This window comes from Myiozetetes cayanensis, unplaced genomic scaffold (assembly GCF_022539395.1).
Source record: "Myiozetetes cayanensis isolate MyiCay16 unplaced genomic scaffold, myiCay2020 scf26, whole genome shotgun sequence".
Lineage (NCBI taxonomy): Eukaryota > Metazoa > Chordata > Aves > Passeriformes > Tyrannidae > Myiozetetes > Myiozetetes cayanensis.
The window spans coordinates 354,638-375,955 of record NW_026087477.1 but is presented as its reverse complement, the minus strand read 5'-3'; the positions used below and the strand labels follow the sequence as shown (position 1 = coordinate 375,955).

The following is a 21,318-nucleotide window of genomic DNA, read 5'->3' as shown; positions in this document are numbered from 1 at the left end:
CCCTTGTAGCTGGCATATCCAAAAAATGCCTTGTGCTAAAGGAAGCAGGTAGTCCTGGCCTATCCTTAAGCTGGGAATTTATAGGAAAGGAGGAGTTTCTTTCTTTTTCTAAGAGTCAGTTCACCTTAATTCATTTTTCAGGGCAGGTGGGGAATGGATTTTCTCCCAAAGACCTCATGCAGGTGTAATGCTCAAGTGTTCTGAACCGATGTTTCTGTTGGCTGGGCACTTAGTCTGAAGCTGAATTAAAAATTCTCCTCTCCCATGGGCATGCATGTTCCAGGATGTAGGTGTAACCTCCTGCTTTGATCTCCAATCTTCTTCTAACAGGATTTTCTTTTGTGGAATCAGCCACCGCTGCGATCCCAGAGGACTCTGCCAGGAGGACGTGTCTGGTAATCCTGTGGTTGAACTCCTGAAGCTCACAGATCCCTTGGGACAGCCTGGGAAGCTGCAGGGAGCGTTGTTGTGCAAGCCCCTGGTTCCAGGAGTGGAACTGCACTGGAGATGTTTTCTCTGAGCTGTCCTGTCTCCAACTGCTCGTTTCCTCTCTTGCATAACTGTTTTCCAGCCCTGGAAGGGCACAGACTCACAGGCGACTTACACAATTTTGAGACTCTACTTCTAGTAAAAGGGTTCACCCCATTCCTGTGCAAGTCCTGGTGGGACCGTGGGTGACAGGTCTTGGTCAGGGAGCCCACACACCTGGCAGTGGATTGTTACTTATTTTTATGGGGTTATTTTTCAGCTGGATCCAATCCTTGGCCTGTCCCGTGACTGCTGCTGTCAGCACCACACGGGCAGACAGGGCTGCCCTTAAGGACGGTGCAAACTTGAGTCTAAGGTTTCTGGAATTGCATAACTGTGCCCTCAGATGTGCTGGGATGTGCTCCCAAACACACACATGTGGGTACTTCTCCCTGTGACCACTTCTGTCACCTTCCTCATTGTGTTCTTCCATGCGCAGATGCAACTGAGAGCTTGGAGATCGACTTTGGATGTGCAAGAATAAGCCAGGAGGAGTCTGGGGGGAGACCAGGGAGGCACGTGAGGAAGCAAAAATGACTAAAAACCCCTTTGATAGGCCAAGGTTTAGCCCTGAGGTAAAGGTTGGTGCTTTGGAGGTTGCAGTTTACACCCTGCTGTTTGGGTGTTCTGATCCCACAGAACAGTTTGTGCTGCTCATTAAATGCTTGCAGGGGCACAGAGTCCTCCAGACTGAATTGAATGCCCCCTTCTAGTCGTGGGGAGCTCACACCATCACTCCAGTGCTCCAGTGGTGCCTCTGTTTGGGCTTTGAGGAGGACTTGGCAAAGGGCTGAATGTGACTGTGGGCTTTGGAGTGAAGCACTGGGTCGCTTATCTTTTTGTGTCCAGGTTCCCTTGGGGTGGGATCCAGGGCTGAAATGAAAATAGTCCAGGGAGAAACAGAAGAGAGGCCTAAAGTAGAAAAAAATAAAAGAGAGCTGCTCTGACTGCAGGGTGAGATGGGAAGGAGGCAAATGGTAAGAAAAATGTGGATGTGCTCCTGTTAAGAACTGTATCCATGCTGTGGGGTGGGAGAGGGGCTGTCTCCTTGCGAAGGCTGTGCTGGGGAGCTCCTGTTCCCATGCCTGTTCTGTGAGTCCAGCTCTGTGTTATCCCTGTGTTACTCCTGCAGGAACGGAGGAAGCAGGTACCGTGTGGGAATGGGCAGCTGCTGCACGTGGGATCTTACAGAATTTCTCCAGTGTGTGATGGAAATATCAGGGAAGGTCCTGTGCTCTGGGGCTGCTGCTCACATGTTCTGCTGTCACGTTTCTGTTACAAGCAAAGAGCAGCAGGGCTGGAAGGGACCTTAAGTTGTCTAATCTGACCTCCTGCCCCAAGACTGGGTCAGATCTATCTAAACTTTCCCAGCAGATGTTTGTCCAACACAGTTGTTAAAAGCCTCCAGTGATGGACTTTCCCCGTCCTCCCGGGGTGATCCTTGAAAGTCCTTCATTGTTCTTGCCATTACCAAGATTTTCCTAGTTTCTGACTTTGATTTCTTGTGCTGCAGTTGGGGATTGCTGCCCTCTTGCCCTTTTGTTACTGTACAGAGCGAGCTGTTCCATCCTCTGCAGCAGCCTTTGGGAGTCTCTGGGTCGTGTCTTTCTTGAGCTTCAGGGTCCAAAACTTGCCTGGACCTGCCTGTACCGAGCCAGCAAACACCACTTTGTAGCTCTCATGTGGACCTTGGGGTATGATGGATGCGTTTTATTTTATTTTTGGACAGAGCACACATAAAGTGTTTTGCCATGAAAGGTTTCCTTATGGCTTCTTCTTTCTACCCATTATAAAAACAGGGCACATGCTCTTCTTACTCAAGTGCTTTTCCACAGGCATGCATTATGGATTTCTGACTGTTCCAGAGTAGTTCTTCCCTGTTGTAAGAAGAAAAGGTCCTCACCAGCTGCTCGGGCCAAGGCTTTGCCCATGATTAGCTTGATTGCAGATGAGGTGGTGTGCTTTCCTGCTCTGACCTCCCAGCTGGAGCTCCGGAGTGACCTTCCCTCCTCCCTCCCTGCAGTGGTTACACTCCCTGCATCTGACTTTGTACCTCCTGTATCTTTGTTTCCGTGAAGGACTCGGTTATTCATGCATTTCTAAAGCTGGTAAAGCGTGGATGTGAAGATTATTCTGAGAGGAGAGGTAGCACTCAAACATAAAACGTGACAGAAAATGCAGCAGATAAGCACTAGAAACATTATTTACTAAGGTAAACTGCTTCACTTTATTGGCGGGGGGAGGGAGAAGGAAAAACTTGTCTGTATATATTGTTCCAGGCATTTTCTCTGGATCTATTAACACCTCTTATACCTTTCAGTGGGAGAGAATAGGAAGTTTGTGTGAAAGGTGTGTCTGCACACAGGGAGCCTTTGTCCTGAGACAGCTGAGGAAGCTCTCACCAAAAAAGAAGGCTGGTCTGGACAGGTCTGAAACGTCTCTTGGCACCAGCTCGGTGTTTATTGCGGTGGGAAGAGCAGGTAGGGAGGAGCAGTCTGGATTTTGTTGTTTGTTGAACTATCACTGTGTATCTTCTTTGAATTCCTCACAGTTTTCTCCAGAGCTTCATCAATACAGCTTGCATAACGTGAGTCTCCAGTCTCTCTTGTTCTGTTTCCAGTGGCAGTGAAAGCTCTTAGTGTTTAATTCCTTACTCTTTTTTCTCCCCCAGTTTCAGATACTGGGACGTTTAGTCATGTGGAAGGCATTTTATTGACAGCTTTTGAGTCTAAAGTACTTGTTAGCACTGAACAGGTGTAGAGTGATGTAGACTACTGGGCAAATTCCCTTGTTCAGTGTTCCTTGATAAAGATTTCTTAGAACTGAAGAGTAACTGAGGTGGAATAGGACATCTGGAGCTTCCTTGCCTGACCTCCTGCTCCAGACAGGGCCAGGATCAAAGGTAGTTTTTTTGTGAACATTTCTGGTCAAGTTTTGGACCTTTTCCAGTCACATGTAGCCCCCCAGTTAGGCAGTGGAAGGTGTAAGTTGGATGCCCCACTAACTTCCATTTCTTCTCCAAGTTTAACAAACTCTGTTCCCTCATTCCCTTTTCTTCCATCATGTTTTCCAGTCTACTGGCTCCTACCTTTCAAGCTCAGTGATCCAACCAAATTTTAACCACAGAGTCACAGAATAACAGAGTGGTTTGGGTTGGAAGGGACCTTAAAAGACGATCCAGTTCCAACCCCCTGCCAGTATCCAATCTGACCCTACCCTCTGGCAGTTTAAAGCTGTGTGTTCCACCCATCCAATCCTTATCTCCCCATTTGCGAGAACAATTCAAGTGTCTCTAGGATGGTCACTCTTTAGAAGATCTGCTAATGAGGGGATTGCTTCAAAACAGTGAAAAATTTGTGTTGAGACTGACCTGTGTGGAGCTTTTCAGTGCAGTGAGTGAGCTGGGAGGGGTGAAAAGTGGGATTCTAAAAAGAAGGTGTTGGTCTCTTCTTCTATGTTGATGAGCCCCAGTCTTTTGTTCGTTCCATACCCATCGATGGCCATTACCTTGTTTTTAAACAAAGATTAAAGCCAGAGGGTTAAACTCAGGAGGGTGAAACCCTGAATTTTCCTGCAGGATTTGGATGGAGGAGACTCCCCTCAGGCTGCGTCCTGCTTGCTTGCCTGGGCTCGTCTGCTCTTAGGAACATGTCTGGCTTAAATGGATCCAGCTTAATCTCATACCTGGTGTTTTTTAATTTTGTTGTTCTCCACAGGATTCTCTCAGGTCTGCTTTCACAAAAAGCACAGCAGTGAGCACCTGAGGGCAAGACTTTTCAAGGCATAGCTGAGTCTTTCTGTGGATCATCCCTTGAGCTTTGCCTTTGTGCAGCTGTGGGACACTGTTGACCCTCCTGATTTTACCTTGGCCCTCTCAGAGTCTTTTCTGGAGTGTGGCTGAATAGGAAGTCGCTCCCCACCTTTGCATTTGTCCCTGTGACTTCCCTTGCTCAGGTATTTCCTCTTGTCGTTTATTAGACCAGCGCATCAAGATAATTCAGAAACTGAAATCTGTACACCAGCGGCGTTTGCAAACCCTCCCAGCTGAATCATCTGCTGGGTTTGCGGCCATGCATTCCGGTCTGTCATCCACACTGGCAATGAAAATATTGCACAGCCCTTGTGCCTGGCTGGACCCGCTTTCCAGTGCTCTCCCAGTTACATAAGAAACCCTTGATAATTATGCTCCGAGAGCGATGTTGTCATGCAGCCATTTTATGGTGGTTGCATCTGATCCGCGCTTCCTTGCGTGGATCTTACGGGAACATCACGTGGAACAGCGCCAGAGCTAATAAAGGTGAATTTCTGAATGTCCTTATCACTTCTGGACATTTTCCTCTATTGCTCCATGTATTTCTGAAGCTGGAAGGGACCATAAAGGTGGTGGGATCTGCCCCTGTTCCATACTGGGAGTTTAGGTGAGCAGGTCGCAGCAGATTTACCGGGAGTTTCGTAACGGGACGGTTGCGATGTGACAGCTCCAGGAGATCAAGAGGAAACAAACGTGATGTGCTCGTGGGTCCCAAACAGAATTAAACAATTACCTGAATCCAGTCTTCGGAGCAGCCTTTGAACCAATCCCAACCCTTTTTCTGCAAGGGCTGGAAAAATAAGGAACGTGTCTAATCCGTGCCAGGTATCAGCCGACAGTCACCGGTGCCTACGTGCTGCTACTCAGATCTCGTTAGCTGTCTAATTGGATAACAGGCAGTACACTTCACAACTACATAAGTTTATTAAGTTTAATCTGCTTTGCAGCAGGGAGGGGAAGATGTGCTCGGTGACAAATGGGCACAAGAAGATGCACAGTGGGGCTGGGGTGTAAATACGGGGCCGTGTCCCCGTCACTTCAGTTCCAGCAACTTCCTGAGGCAGAGGCTCTGTATTGTCTGCAAAATTTACAGTAATATTTGAGTCCCAGAGCAAAAGAGTTGCAGCACTTTCAGACTTTTGCCCATGTTGGCCAGGCAGCTTCACTTTTAAAAGCACAGTTTTTTTAGTGGATAAATCCTTCTCAGAGGGGCCTTTTGATAAAACATGCAGGATCACTTCATCCCTGTTTTAAATCTAATGTGTTACAGCACAGAATATGCCTCTGTCTTTTTGTGTGTGTGGGACACCAGGACTTTGCAGCAAGTTCCTGGTCCTAAAGCTTGTTTTCAGTACATGAAGCTGTGCAGGGGCAGGATCAGAAAGCTTTGACAGGGGTTGGTATGAGCAGTTCTATATATGGAGGGGAGAAACTATTTGATCATTAAATACTTTCCCCTTTCTTCCCTGAGAAGATGAACTTACTGCAGTTACCCAGTTTTAAACTTATGGAGTGGATTGACTCTTTTTCAAAGGCATAACAAAAAAACAAAGCCAGACTTTTGTAGATGAGTGTTTTTATTTAAAGGTGTGTGGATATGAGCACATTTCATGAGTTGTTCACCACCTGTTATATTCTCAGGAGGAAGTTCTACAAGGTGGAAAAGATCCATCTGCCAAGGGGATCTTTAGCTCAAGGTAGTGGGGGAGTGACTGTGTGAACTGTGTCCTGTCCAGATGTTGGATGGCCTTGGGATGGATGGAGGTTTTCACACAAGGCTCAAGCTGAGCCCGACTTCTGGCCCCATATCTTGGGTGAGCTTTTGGGAAAAGCTACAGATTTTCATTTATTTCTTGCTTCACCTCACCTAAAAAGTACCTTAACCTTGTTGTGCTGTCCAGCATCTGCCTGTAGTTGGCAGGAAAGACAGGAGCAGGCCTCTTAATCTTTAAGTGTCTTCAGCAAATGTAAACTCTGCTAAGTGTGTTTATCACCAAGCAGCTCATTTACCAGCTGTGCAAAGTACCTTGCAGTTCATTTGCATGAAATGTTTAGAGGATTCTTTGCTGCTTTCTCTCTTGACATCTGTGTTTGTGACCAGCAAGGGTTAAGAGGGAGGTACTTGTATTGTGTTCCACTGTGTTGTGCATTTAGAGCTTGTTTACTTTCCCCTGGAAAATCCTATTTGGTAACAAAACTCTGTAATTGCTTTTATTTTGGATGGTGGGAGAAGATTTCAGGGCAAGTGTTTAGTCCATTTTTGTTTAGACAGACTCCAAAACCACCAATTTATTTTGGATGATCTAAAGAATATCAATGGAATGCAGAAGAGTTTTTATAGTTGTCCACACCTGATTTAGTACCTGAACTAAAAGTGTGGTCAGCAGGGAAAATCATATTTTTTCCTAAAGGGTAGCTCACATCTCAGCATTCAGATTACTGGGACAAGCTCTGTGTCCTTGTTTTCCCTGCGTGGTCCCACTGAGGCACTCATGGGGGGGAGCTGCAGGTAACTTTTTCCCTTCTGTTGCACATACCTGGGTCACACTGGAACTGGAGGCATCCAGAAGGAATGAAGGAGAGTGGTCTGCTACAGATAGTCCCCAGAGTGCTGAATGAGGTGATGGTTGCATGTTTTCTGTTGCAATATCCACTAATAATGCCTTTATCTCCCATCCCAATCTGCTGTGTATTGACACAGACTCCCATTCTCAATCCGTCATCAACTTCCAGTCAGGCTCGACTTCAACCTGTGCTTATTAAAGGGTGAAGAATGCTCTGTCATGTGCAGTTGATAAGGGAATTCAGAAATAAAAGTGCACATTAAATTGTCAGTAGCCTTTTTTTTCCCCCCCCTTTAAGTTTAGCTGGGAAAAAAATGATGGCATAGGTTGTTTTCCTCCTCCTGCGTGGGCAATATGTGGGCATGCCCAGCTCTTGCAGGATTGTTTCACAAAGCCAAGATAACCCTTAGGGTGGTCCTGTCTGGCTGCAGCCTGCTGCAGATCAAACCCACACCCAGAAATGCAGGAATCAAAAGCAGAACACCTTCTTGGTTGGTCATCAGTGTCTTCTTTACAGGTTTTAAAACTCATTTTCAGGAAAACAAAGAAGTGACAATTGCCTGCTGAGGATTCATCCTGCCACTCTGGCTGAGGATGAGCTGTCTTTGTAGAGGGATCCACAGTAGGATGGTGTCACTGTAGGTCTTCATTAGGGTCTTTAAGCACTATTTTAAGTTTGCTGAGCCTAAGTCACAGAACATCTGATGCCTGGAGTCAAGGCCTTGCCCGTGACAGGCAGGCCTTTGGAAAGCTGCGCGGAGATCCTCGTGGCTCCCCAGAGCGGTGCCCTGTGTCTCAGAAAGGGACATTGTGAGTGAGGAGAACAAGTTTCAGATCACATGTCCCCCAGCAAGTACTGTTCTTTCGATAGGAAGACTTGTTGGAGAATGTTAATTGAGTCCCTTTTTAAATGAAGGAGGCTTTGCTTCCTTCCCAAGTTTTCAAAACAAATTTTCCAAATACAGTGCCTATGTTTCATTCAAGTGTAAATCCTTTCTCTTTAACCTGGAAGTTATCCCAGAAAAAAGCCTATCCATTCACTGCAGGACAGACCTTTGTGGTTGTAGTGGAGAAAAAAAGCAGTGGATCAAATTGTCCAAACAGGAAGGGAATTAAGAAAAGCCTTTGCTCAGTGAGCGGAGCTCTCATTTCGGTTTAAATGGTCGTCCTGCAAGCTCCACTTTACATCTCCATTGCTTTTGAAGCATCACACAATGATTGAAGTGTCTGCTAAATTTAGAAATGACAAATTTTCCCTGCCAACACGCCAGCCTAGCTGTAGGGATTTCAGCGTGTAGTTGTGGGATGGATGCGAGCAGTGATTTGAAATCTACTGGCTTGTTGCCTCATCCGACTTGCACATGGCTCAGTCCTGGTGGGGATCTAATACCTTACACTGATTCCTTTTCATTCGAGGGCATTCATGGGACTGCTTTTTTGGCACAGCCAGGTGCTCGTGCTGTTTTGCACTCGGCGGAGCTGAGGCGCTGGGAGGATCGAGTGTGGTGTGCTGAATAAAATGAGCCCCCACCTGAACACGTTGAAATTGTGCTAAATTTTTAGCAAGTTAAGGGTAGGGTTGTCATTCTTTTACCCCAGTCACATGGGAAGGCTGTGGAAGAAGAGATAAATCCCAAGTGTCCCAGTTCCAAGATTCTACTGTTTACCATATGACAAGTCTTCCTGCTCTGTGAAAAATCTCTTAGATCTAAAATGTCTTTTTTTTTTTTTCTTCCTCAGCCTGAGCTATTTAATTTTTCTGAGCAACATTTTACCTCAATTCTGTGAAGCTGTTTGAGGCACAGTTCCATGAAGAGGATGAGTACAAAGTAAACTTCCCTTTGTTCCATTAAAATGTCTTGACTGTCACAGAGAAGAAATGTTTTGAGTTCAGGTGTGTCAGGAGAAATGAAAGGCACCTTGCAGCAGTGATAATTCATCATTGGAGTGCATCCCATGGCACTCCAGGCTGCACTTGGCTGCAAGGCACTTAGTAACCTCAAAGCACAAGAAGTCCATGGGAGGAGGTTTTCTGTTGGAATCTCCAGACAAAATTTCATTCTCGGGCTTTGTTTTGAGGTTTGCAACAAGGTGGGAACAAAGCCCAAGGTGTCACTGTGGTGTTTTCATCTCCTTCCTCACCCACCCTTCTGTTCCTTGGCTATGATTTCGTTTGACCTTTAAAGGTCCCCTGCAGCCCAGACTATTCTGTGATTTCATGATTCATGAGCTGTTTCTGCTCTCTGCTCCATTTCACACTCAGGAGGAAAATCACTCAGCAGGGTGAGTTGCTTCTGTTGCTTTACAGCAGGGATATATTCCTATATAAAAGGTTTTCCATAGCAGTACCAATTTCCTTTGGATATCTCCAGGTTACCTGGATGCAGACAGTGTATAGTGAGGAGAAGGTCAGTGCTTTTTGTGTTAAAACAAAAATTTCTTGCTGCTGCATGCAAACCCGTGGGCAAAACTCCAAGTCTTCTCCAGGGGAAGCTTCTGGTGGGTACAGACCTCAGCCAGCCGGTCTGCCAGCCATAACCCAGGCTTCCTCAGGATCCAAAGGACATGCTTCCCAACCTGAATTCCCCTGCCCTGGGCTCTGGGCTGCTGTGTGAGTGTGTTTGTGCAGACAGCAGGATGCAGGGGCCGTGTGTCTCAGCGTGCTGAGGCCAGCCCTGGTTACGTGTCTGCTGCCTGAAAGCTGGAACGTGTGGTTTGCCTTTAACCACGAGCCCAGGAGAAGTCCCCTCCACGCAGCTGCACCTGGAGAGATGTATTTTTCCTGGAGTCACGTCTGGTCTGCTCCAGGCTGAAGTCGATCCAGTTATTGTGGGAGTAAATCTGTGTGGTGTTTGGCTTTTCTAATTTTGGCTCTCTTCCCATGGTGTTTCTGTTGGATTTAATGATTTTCCCTGTGGCTTGAATGGTGAAGAAGTGGTAACTGCTCGGGGATGGCTTGAAATCAAAGATTGAGTGTGGGTGTTGCTTTCAAAAAGAGAAGAAATGATGCTATTTCGAGAGCTGTGTTGCTATTTCAGGGTAGTTTGGTTGGTCTGGGTTCTGAGAAGTGGTGAGAAAAAATAATTGCTTTTGGGCTAGCGTGTCTCATATGGTGTGTCCTGAAATGATCCTCATGTACACATTGAGCTGGAACCAATACTGAGCCTCTCTGCATGTAGATTTATTCCCTGTCTCCTCCTAGTACAGAGGATGGGAGGAGAAGAAAGGACTCCTGTTGGAACTTTGCTCCCAAGCTTGCTGCAACAAATTTAAAACCCCAAGCCACAGCGAATTCCCAAGTGTAATTTGGGCACCAGTGTTTATTTGACTGAGACACGATTGTGTACTGAGTTGTGCAAACATGGGCATGTTTCCTATTTAATTAAGGCTGCTTTTATCAATTAATTTTCCCAAACAATTGGAGAGGGAAGGAGGGTGGAGAAGATAAGATCTCACAGTTGTGCAGGAGGGATGGGATACAGCTCCTTTTGGCAGCTGGAAGAGGAGTTCTGCAGGAAACTTGTTTGCAGCATTGTTCTATCCTTTATGTCAGTGTTTTTTAGTTTATAACCTCTTCATTTCCCCTTGGATTTTACTGTCTCTCTCTCCTTCCTTTTACAGTTCTGAAACACCAAGCTTTGCTTTCACCAGGAGCTCAGCGGTGGCAGATACTTCCCGATGCTATGTGTGATTGAGGAGCTGGAAATAGGGGAAGATTCCCACTAGGAGGTCCACCAGAGCCTTGGAAGCTTGCAAAGACATGGGGAAAGGCAGGCCAGTTTGGGACTGGTTGTTGCTTGTCCTGGTTAGTTCAACAGCTCTGTTCCTGAGCTATTAACCCTTTGTCCTGAGCTTGCTGTGCTGGTTTAGGTTCTGGCCAGCTGACAGTGTGGGTAGATCCCCGGTGGTCAACAGGATTTGGAAACCGGTGGCATGAGAGTTTTTGGCTAGATAACCATTTCTACACCCGGGGTTAAGATGGGAATGTCCCATTCACTGCAGCAGGTTGAGCACCACTCTGGTGTCCCTGTCCTCTCCAGCTTCTCCCCATGCAGAAGAGGAGTGTTCTGGCAGTGAAAGCTGTCTCTCTGCTGCAGCAGAGGGATGTTGTGGGATGCCTTCTGGGTAGGTGGGACCTTTTTATATCTTCAACCTTCCAAAATCAAGGGGTGCTGATGCTCCAGCTACAGCACATGCTTGTTCTGTCTGCAGGGGATTTGCAGAGCAGTGGAGTTATTGGATTTCCTCCTCTGTTGTCCAAGGAACATGCCCAAGCTGTGCTTTTTGTTGCTGCTCTGATAAGCTGTGTCCTGTGTAATAAATACTGCAGCCTCTGACACACAAACCACAGTGCTACAGTGTTCTGATCCTGCTGGCTGTGTAGGCAGGAGAAGCTCCAGAGCCCAGACTTCATTTTCAGCCTGTTTCTCTGGGAATCAGAATGATCAGTCAGTCAGGACGATGACCTCCTCCAACAGGAGTGTCTGATGGTAGAGAAAATCTTCCAGTCTTTAATTTTATGCCCTCACTGTAAATCAAGATGCTGAGCCACTGGCCAAGGGGTGCTCCAGAGGCTGCCAGAGGGACCTGTGCAGAGTAGTTCCAGATGGCCTGCTCCCATCCCATCCCATCCCATCCCATCCCATCCCATCCCATCCCATCCCATCCCATCCCATCCCATCCCATCCCATCCCATCCCATCCCATCCCATCCCATCGGAGCTGGCAGGGCCTGCCACGTTCTCACCGGACCCTTCAGCCAGAGGAACGCAGTTATTTTAATTTATTTCCTTTTCCCTCAGCTGAGGAGGATTTGGAAAAACACATAATGTGGTGCATTTTACCAGCGAGTTTTAAATGGTGTGATTCATCCCCCGTGTTCTTGGCGTGTGACGTTCCTCGGTTTGTTTTTTTGGGTATCCGTGCAGTTCTGTCAGTGCCAAGCACGGTATGGAAGTGCCCCGTGGCAGACAACCTGCTCTGCCCATATGTTCACTTTAAAAAAAAAAAAAAAATTAAAAAAACCACAACACCCAGCTCATAATAGGAAGTCTTTATACTGCATGCCAAGACGCTTGGGGCTTGTTAAATATATTCTACTTGTCAACAACTACCCAATTTAAGAAGTAGCCTTGGTGTGAATCAGCTTTGAACAAGTTCATTTGACTCGAGGGATATTTGCAGGCATTAAAAAAAGTTGGATCACAGTGGTAAAAATGTGCAGTGGTTTCCTGATCAAAAGCACCAGCCAGTGACCCATTTTTTTTTCTGTTTAAATCTCCTCCAAACGTTCAAAAGCACTGAGATTTTCACAGTTAGTAAATTTTTGGTGATTCTGGAGGATAGGGGAGGCTTAATAGGGCAAGTGTTTCAGGGGTCCACTGGATGTGAGTGTGGGAGCTGGTGGCTTGTTCCACTGCTCCCCATCCCTCCTTGTCTGGAAGACTGAATTATCCTAAATGCTGTTCCATCCACGTTTCCCTCTCTCCATGGACTGATTAGCCAAATCACTCAGGGATTTGGACACAATCTATGTCTTGTCTTGCAACACAGCTTCTGATAAGCTGCTCAGAAAATTGAGTGGCAAAGGAGGTGCCTGGTGCCTCTGAGATAGCAGATCTCATCCTGGAACCTGTTCCACCATCTTTGCCGATTCAGACTTAATTATAAAATGTCAAATTTCATGGCTAAGGTTCTTTTCCAACCTGAGCAGTTCTGTGGTTTGTTCTCTGTCTCCCCCCCCTGCCTTTTTCCTGCACACAGTGGTGCTGTGGTGGGAGGCTGCAGAATGGCCTGATGGCCTCAACTTTAATATCCAGGAACTTTGGGCTGCTTGTCGTTAATAATGAGTGGAGTAATCTACAGAGTCCATTATTTGTTGTGTGTGTATTGAAGAAGCACAGCTTCTTCCCAGCTTGGGAAGAGGAGACAGTTAATTAGTATGGCCATTTCTCTCTCTGTCTCTCCTGAGATGAGAGGAGGTTATATTTCAGGAAGTGAGTGGGTAAATGAATTTAAAGCTTTCAGGTAAATGAACAAAAACCCAGCTAAGGTCAACTTCTAAAGCTGGAGACCTGAGTTTGGACTATATTTTTTAGTGCTGTATTTCCCTCTGTCTCTTTTGTGACGCATTCTGAGGAAGAAGCGCTCAGAGTCAGCCTGAAGTTCTCTCCTGCCTTGAAAAAAGCAGGATGCTGAGGAGGTTCTGGGCATGAGGCTGCAGGTTTGGTGTATGGGAAGAACAGGAAGCATTTTGGCACGCTGCTGTCCAGGAGTACACGTGGGGCGTTGTTACAGCCTTTCCTTCCTTGATCTCAGATCCAGCCTGTGTGTCAGTCATTGGGGTGGGTCAGTAATTTGTAACTGGGGCTGGTAGGTGCTAATGGGAGATCGGCATTTTCAGTGCCTCGAGCCACACTTGATGGCTTGGGCTTTTACCTGGGTTTATTTTAGTGGATTGTAGCTTTTGTCTTCAGTTCCAACTTCAGTTTGTCTCTCACAGCCACCCCTATGAACTCCAGAAGCTCTCTGGATATCAAACCACTTCATTTCAGCTGCTGCCCGTGGAAATGTAAGGGATTAATGAGTTGCTCATGGGCAGCAGGAGTGCTGGCTTGTTTGTGCCACCATGGTGAGAAAGGTGAGCGTGGTCGTCTCTCCTTCCCCAGGGCTGGTGGGGACAGGGGAGGCACACAGGACAAATGGACTGTGGTGATGGTGTGGGGTGCAGTGGAGAGGGTGCTGCAGAGGTGATGGAGGTGCTGCACCCACAGCCTGCTTAGGGCCAGGGAGAATTGCCCACCCAGGCTCAGGTGTCCCTGTGCAGTACCCACGAGGCTCCTCGCTCTGGTCAGGCGTGATTAGATGATGAGGAGCAAGGGGATGGAGTCACAGTGATGGGAAAAGCAGGGGTTTTGCATCTGCATTCCTTGTTTCAAGTACTGGAAAACACCGTGTTCGAGGACACCGTGCCGGTGATGGTCCTGGTTGGAGTAGGGTCTTTCAGGGGCTGCCTCTGACCAACACTTGAGTTTCTGTGAGCTGTCAGAACAGGTCTGCTCTGCCCACACCCGGCAGCTGCCTGCAAAAGGGGGCAGCAGAGCTGGTCTGGGGCTGAGTGACTGTCCCAGGTGCTGCATCCACCTGGCAAACCTGTTCAGACTAAAATACTGACTCGGGTAAAGCCTGAGTTTGAGGATGCCCATCAAGTGCCACTCTCCAGGTAGTCTCAGCCCAGCTGCCGGCATGTGCAAGTGTCACACGAGGTAACCTTGATCTCAGAGGTACTTGTGCCTCAGTGACACAGGTTTATGAGCTTGGGAGGGGCTCTGGTATGTATGTAGGAGGCTGAGGACCATTATGCTGCTCCTGCAGCTCTCCAGGTAGTCGAGTAAACGAGGTGTGTCAGCTTCCGACGCAATAAAGCTCCCGTTGCGCCGCAGTCGCAGCCTGGGCTGATGTTTGCACAGCCACTGTACAAAGGCAGTTTGTAACAGAATGGGCTCACCTGGGTGTCTGCCTGACGTGCAGGACTTGAGTTCAGTTAATAACACTCCTGCCTTCTCCTGAAAGGGTGTGAATGGTGACTCTGGAAAGGACTGTGAGTTTGACGTGCAGCGCGCTGGATGAAAAAGGAGGGAGAAGGGAAAAAGAGACATATCTTCCAGTTTGACATGTTTACAGCCTGCAGAGCTTGGAAAGAGCATCTTGAAATAACAGGCACTAAGGATTAATGTGCTTGTGTCTGAGAAGGCTGATGAAAGGGGGAAAGAGGGAGAAGTTACAAAATGCCTGTTTGTTGTGCCAGGAGCTGTGGAGAACCACAGCAAATCAGCGTCGGGAGGCACTGACAGGCAATGCTGGGGCCAGCCCACAAATCCCTTCCACTTCATTTTTGTATCTACTCAGAGATATGATCACTGTTCTGCCCTCACCTATGCTCAGGGGACAGCCTGAGTCTGCAGCCTGGAAAGGTGTTATGAGAGATAAAACTGCTCCAACTAGAATAATCTTTCCAAGCACTTCTCCCCCAGCTTCGGGGAAAAAAGGTGCATTAGAGATGATAATTGAAAATTCTGTTACTGCAGTTACTTAGGCAAAGGTTACTCATTACAGCTGTGCACTTGCTCAGTACAAGTAGTGCTGGGCTGTGTAATGAGTTAATGGCCTAAAAATTGGAGTGTCTTTCCATCTGCTGAATAAGTCACCTTTCTGTTTCTGCTGTGGAGCTTTTGCAAATGGGTTTAGCTAATAGAGCTTTCAGATAACCACTTTTCCTTATGCAGCTGATGAAATAATAGAGATTATTACATCTACTGGAAAAAGGCTTTTGAAACTCTGTATGAAAAGGTTTGCTGGTATTATTATTATTTCTTTTTATTGCTTTCTGAGGCCCAGGAGATGCTCTGGACTGGATGGTGCGTGCAAATTTCCATTCCTTAGGAATCTCTGGAAACCACCTGCATGCGTGTTCCATCTCTACAACACCCTGCTGATAATGCAAGGGCTCACAGACAGACAGTTCTGCATCGTGGTAGATCCCTGAGGTGCAAAGTCCAGAAAATTTTGTCTTGCAGCTCTGCCCTGGCCACATCTGTGGAATGGGCAGGAGCATTCCCAGCACCACAGCCCTGTCTTCTGGTAGGACGGGAGTGTAAATGTCTGAGATAGATTGGGATCCTGATTTCGAAGCTTCAAGCAATATCCTCTCTGTCTGTAGTGAAAAGGATTTCAGCAGCTGATTAGCATCACTGTTAAAAATGAGATATTTTATTCTTCTTGTGATTTTTTTTTTTTCCCCCTGGCTTCTGCTCTGGGCTGCTCAGCCTCACTCTGTCTCTGCTTAAATTGAATGAAGCTTTTGGTGTCAAGTACTCTGTGTTTGTAAACACTTTGAGGCTCTGATGAGAAACCTGCATTACAAACACATGTGTGTGCAATGCCCCGTCATGTGCTGATAGCATCTTGAATAGCTGCACTTAAAATAATGAGAAAATAGTAGAATGTTTATTTCTTGTGCTTCCATTTAGTCCTTCAGCTGAGTCTTGTTGGTTTTACCCGAGTTCCTTTCAAGCTCATGGAATATTGTTGCTTAGTTTTCTGATTAAGGATGATGCTTAATTCCCATCATTTCCAAACCTGGAGGGAATAAAGTGATTCTGGTGCGTTTTTTATGCTGGGGCTGCTCAGTCTGTGCAGTCAGCAGGGAATTTGTTTGTGTTGATGGTGCATTTCTCACCCTCCAGACTGGCTGTTACACTTGTTAATGGGAAGACTGTTGATTTAACACGGTGTAAGAGCACTCAGGAAGGTTAGAGATCTGTTTTAAATGGTCTGTAAGCTTTCAGCTTGCCCATCCTGCGATGGGACTGTCAGATGGATTGCAGGATGGATTGCTCCTCTTCTCCATCACTTGAAAGGCTGAGGGCAGCAAATGCAAGCTGGACACCCAAAATAATGCAAGGGTTTGTAGAATGCCAGGAGCTCACAGCTATGGCTCACGGGTGTGAGGCAACCTGAAGTCTGAAGGAAGGTCACTTTTTAAAGATCAACCAATCCTGATGGAAAAGAAAAACAACCCCAAACAACCCCCCAAATCCCAGCCAACCCCCAGCCCATCCTCCAAGCACACAAACCTTGTTTTCAGAGCGTTTGCCTTGCCCAAATCTTTGTATCATCACAGCTACAGCAGTACTACCATGGGAGCATTTGGGTGAGCTAAGAATAGCAGATTTCCTTGAGAAATGCTTTTGTTTGTTTGGGTTTTGTGTTTTTATGTAGTTGGAGCCTTGGTGACCTTTCTCTGAAGGGTCCTAGAAGAATAGCCTGGTCAGAGAGCATTGTTGTAATAAGGAGGGCAGTTGTGAACTGCATTCATTCTCTGGCTTCTTCCTTGTGACCTGCAAGGTTTTACTGGCAAAATGAGGGAAAAAACCCCTCATGAAGTTGTCACACCTCTGAACTTTCCATAGCTGAGATCAGCAGAGATGAAAGGATGGGGAGCTCAGAGGATTGAAGGGTAAAAATGCCAGGAATGGAAACCCATGATTCTGGGTTGGTAGAACGATGCCCATCATAGAAAACATATTTTTGCAAAGATTTGTCTGCTGGGAAATGGCAGTTATGCTCAGGATTTATTTTCTTTTTTAGGGAGGGGTTGGTTTCAGGGATTTTTTTTTAAAGGGTTTTATTTTTTTAAGAAGGAAATAGAAGGAGATGAATGAAGGGTAATGGCACATAGAGAGGCAGGGGCAGCATGGTGATAGAGACTGAGGAAAGGGAGTAGAAGTGATTAAAATATCCTGAGACACACATGAGGTAAGAGGATCAAAATTGTATATTTAAGACAAAAGGAAGATGTGTATTTGAATATTTTATTGTGGCCTGTTGGCTGTCGGGCAGGAGGGCTGTAAGCAAGACAAAGCAGGGGAATTTGACTTTCAGTGAAGCTGTGATTTAGTGCTACCCTTGCTCTTAGATGGACACAAAGTAAAATTGCAGCATGAGAGAGACTCACAGTACAACAGCCAACACATTTCTTACCCTGTGATTAAAAGAGAAAAGAAAAAAAAAAGAAAAAGAAAAAGAAACAACTGTTTTTGGCAACTAAGAAAAAGTAAAAAGCCAAACTATCTTTGTGTCAGGGGACCTGGTGATGTTCACTGGCTCGAGCCCTGACTGGTGGCTTGGCAAGTGCTGAAGGGAGAGCACTGAACACACTGAACTGTGTTTTATGTTCTTGTCTTAACTTGGGAGCCCAGCAAAGTGTACAATTGATACTGAAATAAAGTGTAGTGGGGATTGGTGTATTTATATCACCTGTTCATTTCACAATGGAACGTGGATCCTGGTTGGAAAGCTCAAGCTTTTGCTAAATTTTAATTGCCTTCCCCTGCTGATCATACAGTAAAGGTTGTTGGCTGAGTAGGGGTGGTTTCCAAATCAGGGTTCTGTACACACAAAATACCCTGTTATTTTCTCATCTGTCTAGACGACAGGTCACCTAATCCAGCATTAAAATGCTGAAACTGGAGGGAAAACATTTTCTGGAAGCTTTCATGTGAAGAATTCACAGGAGCTCGCCAAAGCCAGGATTAGGAAAGCTGTGCTTGAAGAACTGAGCTGACCTGGTTCAGTTTCTATAGGATGTAGATGGCAGACAAGATGTTGTGGCAGTTAAAATACATGGATCAGAGTGTTATCTGGAGAATGAGGAGTGTTGTAGAATGTCTGTGGGAGTGAGTTCTTCCCCTCTGTTCTGCCCCAGTGAGACCCCCCTGCAGAGCTGCCCCAGCCCTGGGAACAACAGCACAAGGACGTGGAGCTGCTGCAGAGAGTCCAGAGGAGGCCCCGGAGATGCTGCCAGGGCTGGAGCCCCTCTGCTCTGGAGCCAGGCTGGGAGAGCTGGGGGGGTTCCCCTGGAGAAGAGAAGGCTCCAGGGAGACCTTCCAGCACTTACAGAAAAGAGAGATAGCAACTTTTTACACAGGTAGACAGTGATAGGACAAAGAGGGAACAGTTTTACGCTAAAGAAGGAGAGGTTTAGATTGAATGTTGGGATGAAGGTGTTCCCTGTGAGGATGGGGAGGCCCTGGCACAGGTTGCCCAGAGAAGCTGTGGCTGCCCCTGGAAGTGTCCAAGGCCAGGTTGGACAGGGCTCAGAGCAACTTGGGCTAGTGGAAGGTGTCCCTGCCTGTGGCAGGGGGTTGGAATGAGATGAACTCTAAGGTCCCCTCCGGTCAGGATTCTCTGTCTCTCCATTCCGTTGGGCAGTGGCAGTTGGGACCTGCTGCAGTGGCAGTTGGAAGTGCTGCAGTGCCAGTTGGAACAAGCTCTGGTGGCAGAGCCAGAGTTTACACACTCTGTGCAGATCCCTCTTGCAGGTGAGTCCAGCTAAGGGTGGACTGAGCTGAAGCTGTTCCAGTTTAAACATTTTCAAAACAGTTCTCTGCGCTCCAGTGGGACCACCCTCCTTTTCATACCACTGCTTAAAACTGCAGTCTGGTGTCAGCCCTCCTCAGAGAGTGGATGTTGCTTGGTCAACATACATAAATGCTTTAAGATCCTGGAGAAAGAGGGACTCTCCAAATGACACTGCTGTTACTTTGAACTCTGTTAGTGCATGTGATCATAAACTGCAGTAGGCCAGCAGTGCCTTCAGTGCAAAGGTTCGGCCCTTCTGGTGATGGAAGAGAGGAACAGCCAACAGTTTGACACTGGCCAAGTGTTGGGTGAGCTGAGGAGGAACTCAGAGGGATATCCAGCACAGGTAGAGGCAGAACAGTGTCCTTGCATAGCTCTGTGTTCAGTAAGTGTTTGGGAAGGGAGGATGGTAAAGCTAGGAATTGTGTGTGTGTTTTATCCAAATCATTGGGCACCAGCTGATTCCAGGGCCATTGAGTGCTGGGCTGTGTGTTTATCCTTTGTAAGCTGGGACTGATGCCAGTGTGGGCCTGGTGCAGTTTGAGTCTCTGTACCCTGTTCCTTCACGCTTGGGAGGCCAGGTGTGAACTACCCAGAACCAGATGTGAACACACTGACATTTGTGTGTAAAGACAATCCTGCACTGGTGATCCCTGATTAGGGATCCTTAACCATGGACTCAGGCTGCTGAGTCCCACCCACTAAAATAAGGTAATGGGACCTGAGAACTAAGGATGGACACTGGTATAAAGACGACTTCTGGGAGTTAACAAAGGAAAATTGGGTCCTGCTCAGAGGGGCAGTTGAATATATTGGGTAGGTGGAGGTAGAATTGAACTGGTCAGGACTGGTGTGGGTTTGAACCTCTCTTCATCGAAGCCCAAGGCTGGTCCTGGTGTGGCAGGACAGTGTTGGCTCCAGGGGCTGCGTCACGTGGCTGTGAATTTCTGAACTGGCCCTCGTTTTCTTTCATCAGTTGAAACGTTTTCCAGTCTGTCCCGTTTCTGTAATGATTGTTTTGATATCCCATCTCCGTGCCTGGAGCTAAACCCTCCTTACCTAGTGCCCTGGGTAGAGGATCTGAAGCTTGTGCTTTGTGGTTGCCACAGTGGCACAGTGGAGCTTCACCACTGGGTCGTGGAGCTCGCCGGCACTGGGGACGTGGTTCCTTTGTCTTCGTTTTTCAAAGCCTTTACCACAAAATTGCCACTTTTGGAGGTTATATAAAAACATGGGAGCTTGAAAGTCCTTTGGAAATAGTCTACACGGCACAAGAGGGTGGAGATTTCTGCAGTTTCCAGTACTGGTCCTCCAGGCTAAAAAGTTGTTGCATCCCAGTTTGACCTCAGTTATCCTTTCCGTGCATCCCATTTTGAAAGGCTGGGTCTCGTTCACAGCTTTTCTCTTCTCTTCTGCCGGACTTTCCTTATTTTCAATTTTCTTTTTGCTCTTCCCGGGGACTTTTAACCGCAGAGGATAAGTGTTTGTAAGCGCTTTTTTGCTTTCTTCCCTGTAGGTTCCTTAGAAAGAGAGCTTGGACGGCATGCAAAGTTGTGAAATATCTGCAGACAGCACGGATGATCCTCTTAGTAGTGGCCTACGGAGAAAGCGACAGCCTCGAATAGTCGTAATCGGTGCTGGGCTCGCGGGCCTGTCGGCAGCCAAGGCGCTCCTGGAAAGCGGCTTCACGGATGTAACTGTCCTTGAGGCGACCGACCGCATCGGGGGCCGCGTGCAGAGCGTGAAACTCGGTAAGGGTGGCCTTTCTGTGCTCTCCCAGCGGGGCTCTGTGCTGGTCCTTAGGGTGGTTCGGCCTCGGGAAGGGGATGTGTGCGCACGTGCAGCGCTGGTGGGGGTGTGGTGGTGTCGGGAATGTCAATCCCCCGGGCTCCTTTTTCGGGGTGATCCCGCGCTGTCTCGTGCGTCGATTCTGACGCAGCGCTGCTCCAAACCCCGTGTTTCCGTGAAATAAAGATCTGGATGATTGTTTTCGCGCTCACAGGAGCGGCTCTGTGATTAAGGAGCTGTACTGAGAGAGTTTCCACCCAGGTTTTCCAGCCTGACTCCTGCCCGGGAGCAGCCAGTAAATCTCCAGGCTGACAAATGTTTCCCAGGGCTTATAGCACTTGCAAAGGGGAAGCTGTGAGCTGTTCTGCCTCACAAACAGCCCCATTCATTTCCCTTGAAGTAATTTACTGTGTAGGGCACTACCCACTGGGAATCAGGCTGCTGGAAAAACCTCTTCAATGTATCCTTTCATCCTGATTTGCAGCTTTCCCACCTCTGCAGGTTCCTTTCTCGGTGTGTAATAAAGGTGCAGGTGCTGGATGTTTGAATCCCGTGTCAATTGGAAGGGCTTGTAAAATCTCTCAATGCAAAACTCGTGGAGCAAACGTTGTCCTTTGCAGCACAGGAGTCAATGAAACTTTCCCTGGTATCTAGGAGGACGTCGTCTCTTCCCTGCAGGAGGGGAAAATCTCTCCATTTTTACTAA

The 21,318-nt window shown here is 47.2% G+C and overlaps 1 protein-coding gene across 1 annotated transcript in view; it reads left to right on the top strand.

The window, feature by feature from the left end:
- The window catches only part of SMOX (spermine oxidase), a 50,265-nt gene that overhangs the window by 6,083 nt on the left and 22,864 nt on the right, over positions 1-21,318 (top strand). The window contains exon 2 of the mRNA XM_050321057.1: positions 20,341-20,575. Within this exon, the coding sequence (XP_050177014.1) occupies positions 20,368-20,575 (208 nt within the window). The 5' untranslated portion in view covers positions 20,341-20,367. The remainder of the gene's footprint in view (positions 1-20,340; positions 20,576-21,318) is intronic.